Genomic DNA, 6,163 nt, shown 5'->3' with positions numbered 1-6,163 from the left:
CACTGTGGCTCAAGTGGTAGAGTGCTAGCCTTGAGCTGAAGAGCTGAGGGACAGCACCCAGGCCCAGAGTTCAGGCCCCACAACCAGACCCCCCCCCCAAAAAAAAAGAATTCACAAACTTTATAGACTATGACAATTTGCCTTGTGAAGACTGTTAAATGTGTTTGTGACTTTAACTAAATTATCACTATCCCACAATACTGTGAAATTTGTAAAGTTTATGTAATCACTTAATCTCAATAAAAATTATTTAAGAAATAAAAAGAGTGGGCTGGGAAGGTGGCTCAGTGGTAGAGTGCTTGCCTTGCCTGCATAAGGCCCTGGGTTTGATTCTTCAGCACCACATAAGCAGAAAAAGCTGGAAGTGGTGTTGTGGCTCAGGTGGCAGAATGCTAGCCTGGAGCTGAAAAGCTGAGGGACAGCGCCCAGGCCCTGAGTTCAGGCCCACGACTGATGACAACAACAACAACAAAAAAAGAGTTTCTTCTTGTAACATAAAAATATTTTTGTACATTTCATCTTTGACTTTCAAAAAAGCCTGCTGACAATTTCACTTATAATGTCTTACTTCCACTCTAATCTGCCACTATGTACTTGTAATAACAGTATATCTTAAATAGGTAAAATCCTACCATAAAAATGCCAATTAAGACTTTTATGGAAGGATTACTTTAAGCATTAATCATAATGAAAAAAAGACTCAGAAACTAAACTTTATCAAAATAACATGTTCTTCAAAAACCATCATTAAAGAAGTGTATATATAAGATGCAGGGCACCAACATCAAATACAGTGAAAACAGGAGTTATACTGTGGGGGAGGAGCATACAAAGAAACAAAAAAAAATCACATGGTACAGGTTGACCCATTGTAGGAAATGTACTCTTTATCTTGCTCATGTAACTGTAACCCCTCTGCACAGTATTTTTACAATAAAAAACATATTTTTTAAAAAAGAAAAACAAACTTTACAATTTAGGTGGAGGGGGAAGGAGAGTGTAGTTGTGGAGGTGGGAAGGTAGGGGAAAAATAAAGGAGGGCAACAATGCTTGATAGGAAATGTACTCATTACCTTGCTCATGTAACTGTAACCCCTCTGTATACAATAAAAACATATTAAAGTAAAAAAAAATCTTAAAAAAAAACATCATTAAGGGGGAAGAGGTACAGGCCTTGATGTCACATGCTAGTAATTAATGAGGAAGACAATTAACAAGGAGAATGAGGAGCCCAAGACCAGTCTGAGGGAGGGAGGGGGAAAAGGGGAAGAGGTAAATCATAGATTGGAAGCACAAACTTGCAATATGTATATCTGGCAAAGGACTCAGAGTACATAAAGGAATCCTCATAGAAAAAGACAGATAATTGTCAGATACAAATAGGCCAAAGACTTGAATTCACTCTTTACAAAAATGGTGATGAAAGAAACAATAAGCATATAAAAGACTACTTGATGGGGCTGGGAAGGTGGCTCGGTGGTAGAGCGCTTGCCTTGCATGCTCGAGGCCCTGGGTTTGATTCCTCAGCACCACATAAGCAAGAAGAAAAAAGCCAGAAGTGGCGCTGTGGCTCAAGTGGTAGAGGGCTAGCCTTGAGCTGAAGAGCTGAGGGACGGCGCCCAGGCCCAGAGTTCAGGCCCCACGACTGGACCCAAAACAACAACAACAACAACAACAAAAGACTACTTGACTACATTGGTTATCAGAAAAATACAACTAGAACCATTATGAAATACACATTCACCACAATGGAGAAAATAAAAAAGACTGATACACAAAATAGTGAGCAGATGAGCTTCTCATACAAAACTGGTTGAAGCGTAAACTGATGTAGTAACTTTGGAAAACTGGCACTATCTACTAACACTGAACATATGTATACAATATGATAATTAGTAATGCACTCTCAAGCATATGCCCTAATGTGTACACAGATGTACCAAGTGACATGTGAAAGAATATTCATAGAACACTATTGATAAAAATCAAACAATGGTAACAACACAAATAGTCCGCATACAGAGTGGACTATATATAACACAACAATAAAAGTTAGAAGTGTATAATTCTACACAACAGATATGAGTTTTACAAACATTAAACAAAGAAACAGAGACACAGAGTATATTCACTGATGTGTATTCTCCTAACTGGTGTACTGATAAGCATGTACATTACATGTCAATAAAACTTATTTTAAAATTAGAACAAGATAGTGCCACACACTGTGTATTTGAAGTGGTATGGGCCAGCCCTTCCCAAATCTGATTTGACAAGATCTCTTTTGCAGAAAACATGAGACAGGTGCTTCCCAGAACATACTTCAGCAAATGCTGCATGAAAACAGCTTTCTCCTTTTAGAAATAACAAGTGATATATTTAAAAAATGTCTAGTTAGCAAAACTCTCAACTAATAGGATTCATTATTACATACAATCAGCAATAATCACACAAATGTAACCCTATTAACACTTATAAGTGGTCTCTGTAGTGTGTATGTGTGGGAGGGTGTTTATAATACATGAAAACTTGTGAATTTGTAGAAATAATGGGTAAGTCTAATTTCTAAAACTTTATTAAATATGATATAATAGGACAGACTTTTCTTGAAAGCTGATACGCTACTGTGAGAAATGCTCTTTGAATTTAATAGGTGAACAGTGGGAACTGGCTACTATTACTGTTACAGTAATAGGTTTTAACGATGAACAAAAAGAACATGGTCCTGTAGGTTACAATCTTCGATATAAAACTTGCCTCTAGTCAACGTAAGTATTCACACTTTCAGACATTTAACATTACCTTTCCAATTTAAGCAAAGTCATACACATAGATTAAAACATGGTGACTGCTAGATAAATGTAATTATGATGGATTCCATTCTTCTTCTGAAGTAATACTGTTGCCTAGCAATTCTCAAGTCTAGCAGAAATCCAAATACTGTTCATCTTTGAATGAACACTAATTTAAACTCAATTTTTAGTAGTCCAGGTTTGAGAGGAAGAGAGAGTAAAAGGAATGCATCAATGAAGAGATTACCAATCATCTCCAGGCCGGCTCGGATGCTCTTTCCTCTGCTCTCACTGCCTTTTCACTCATTAACAGCAAGCAGCACACTGAATCTTCACTGCCATGACCACAGAATCTTCTCTAAGAGCAGAGGGGATCACTCCTATCTAGCTCTTCACTGGCCCTTAGCAATGTCTCAACATATATCTAGTATAATATGAGCAAATCAAAGAAGGAAAAACTTTCCAAAAGTAGAGCTACTATGAGCTTTAAAATAATGTTAAATAATTCTTAAAAATCATTTCAAAAATGAAAAGTATGATACAACATTTTATTACTATTTTTCTTTCTTTTTTATACTCTGCTGTCATTGGTTATGAAGAAAGCATGATACCTTTTTCTATCAGATAATTTTTTTTTAAAATACAGGCATTGGGGCTTGAACTCAGGGTTCAGGCACTGTCCCTTAGCTTTTTCACTCAAGTCTGGTGCTTCACCCGTTGAGCCACAGCTCTACTTCTGGCTTTTTGATGGTTAACTGGAGATAAGAATATATCACAGACTTTCCTGCTTGGACTGGCAGATCTCAGCCTCCTGATGAGCTGGAATTACAGGCATGACCACCAGTGCCCAGCTTGATTTCTTCTTACGAAACAAAGAAAGGCTAACTAGTGGCAGTGGGAGGCAGCACACTGTGGCATACTTTAGTGATACACTGCTTAGTTTTGAATCCTGGACCTACCATTTACTAATATTTTGAACTTAAGCAAGTTACTTAACACCCTACTTCTTCAACTCTAAAGAGGCAGTACAATGCCTAGCTTGCATCATGTAAGAACATTAAATGCAATGCTACTATCCACCACCCAAATAAAAAAGAATATAGGGCATACCCAGCATTAGTGAGGAGGCACTACATCTGTGACTCTCATGCATCGCAGAGAGTCTAGGTGGACATTGGCATTCCCCTCCCGCAGCCGTCTACTAACCTGAACACATGCACTCTAGACAGAGCACTGTGTTCCCGGCCTATGCACAACAGAAGACACATGCTAGGATGCTTATAGTGGACTTATCTGTAGTGTCCTCAAGTTTGATACTTTCCCAATTCTCCCCAACAGTACATGAGGACATAAATGTGTGGGATGAACCCACACGCAAGAAAGTGATTAAATATTTATTCCACTATAGCTGAATCTCAAAAACAAAATGGCAAACAAACCCAGTCAGTCATCAAATAGAGACAGTACATACTTCCATTCATATGAAATTCAAGAACAGTAAACTAATTTATGCTGCCAGAAATAAGAATAGTGGATTATCTTGGAAATGGGGGATATAGATTGGTAAAAAGGAGAGCTATTTGTGCTTTGAGTTAATATTTTAGGAGGCATGTTCAATTTGAAAAATTCATGAGCTGTGAGTTCTTACGATATGTACCTCCCTATATGCACTGTACATTAATAAAGGATTGAGGTTTTGGGCAATACTGAGGTTTGACCTCAGAGCCTCTTCTTTGTGAGGTTAGTATACTACTACTTAAGTATGCCTCCAGGCCTTATTGGTTTTTTAAAATTTTTAAATTTTTTTTTGCCTTATTGGTTTTTAGCTATTTTTCAAATAGGATTTCAGCTTTTTCTTTGCCAATCTAGTTTTAATAAATGGTAATACTATATATCATTAAGAGTACTACCAGGTTAAATGAGATGACATACATGTAACACACACAGGATGTATTTGATGACCACTCATTATTTATTATTATTTAGCAATAACAGCAACTATTATATAATGTTACTATCATAATAGTAATAATAAGTAGTCAACTTCTTTATCTTACTAAGGAGGAAGCAAATCCAAACGTGTTACTTGTCTAGGACTTTTTTCCAGTACAATACAGGCCTCTTACATTTTTAGTCAATTTTACTTCCATCTTAGCATTACTAAAGCCTTGCTGATCTTTTCTGAAAAGTGCAATGTTATTTAGGTATCAAAGAGAAATTAGTGAACTTGAATACATGATTACAGATGCTATTTTAAAAGCCTGAGTCCAATATACCAGCTTTCACTTAACTTAGTAACATAAAAATGCCAAGAAAGGGAAATATGAAAACCACTAATGAAGATTCTTCCAAAAAGACAAACTTACTTGCATGTCTAATAACTTAAACATCATTTTAAATACCTTCAAAAATTTTCAGAAATCTAATGATTGCAATGTTCAGGATCCTGTTCTATAATTAATAGTAGCTAATAAGAGACAAAAGCAACCTAAATTCAGGTACAAAATATCCATGAGATTAGTAACAAGAATATACCCTTAAACTCACTGTCAGTTATCACTTACATTAATTATATGTCATGCAGGAGAAATACTAACCAGGAGGCACTTGTGTAGAATCATCGATGCCCAGCTGTCCTGTAGTTAAGCCAAGTTCTACAAAACATTCTTTCTGAAAATAATATATGAAGAATTAATACACACCACAGGCTTTGCTTCATAGTAAACAATTATTACTTTCACTTAGAAAATCAGTTTTAACAAAATCACACTGTAAACTGCATCTTTGTTTCATTCAAATATCTAAAAAAATAAAGGACAATACTGGACAGTTGAATAAATACATCAGTTAAAAATTAAGAAGCAAAGCCAGGCACTGGTGGCTCATGCCTGTAATCCTAGCTACTCAGGAGGCTGAGATCTGAGGATCGCGGTTCAAAGCCAGCCCGGGCAGGAGAGACCTCCTATCTCCAATAAACCACCAGAAAACCAGAAGTGGCGCTGTAGCTCAAGTGGTAGAGCGCTTGCCTTGAGTTGAAGAGCTGAGGGACAGCGCCCAGGCCCAGAGTTCAAGCCCCACGACCGACAAAAAAAAAAAAAAATTAAGAAGCAAAATAACTATAATTCTGTTCACCACAGGTGTTACTGTACAACATTTAATGGTTTCATGTAAAATACACATGAATAGAAAAGATGCAAACAGGGTACAGTATCAGCCAATGGGTATCAGATAAAGAGTTTGAATTCCAGTCTCAGGCAAAAAAAAAAAAAAGATACAAACACTTAGGAATATATATGTGTATCTATATACACACATATATATGAAAAGCAACTTGGATATATTTCTCCTTTAGTAAAATTTCCTTTCCCCTA

The 6,163-nt window shown here is 36.6% G+C and overlaps 1 protein-coding gene across 1 annotated transcript in view; it reads right to left on the bottom strand.

Moving 5' to 3' along the window:
* Positions 1 to 6,163, bottom strand: part of Tbc1d19 (TBC1 domain family, member 19) — a 94,807-nt gene that overhangs the window by 46,454 nt on the left and 42,190 nt on the right. Inside the window, exon 9 of the mRNA XM_013009195.1 lies at positions 5,390 to 5,462. Within this exon, the coding sequence (XP_012864649.1) occupies positions 5,390 to 5,462 (73 nt within the window). The remainder of the gene's footprint in view (positions 1 to 5,389; positions 5,463 to 6,163) is intronic.

Source organism: Dipodomys ordii, unplaced genomic scaffold (genome assembly GCF_000151885.1).
Source record: "Dipodomys ordii isolate 6190 unplaced genomic scaffold, Dord_2.0 Scaffold8, whole genome shotgun sequence".
Lineage (NCBI taxonomy): Eukaryota > Metazoa > Chordata > Mammalia > Rodentia > Heteromyidae > Dipodomys > Dipodomys ordii.
The sequence above is the reverse complement of the archived record's forward strand: the minus strand, read 5'-3'. Positions and strand labels throughout refer to the sequence as shown.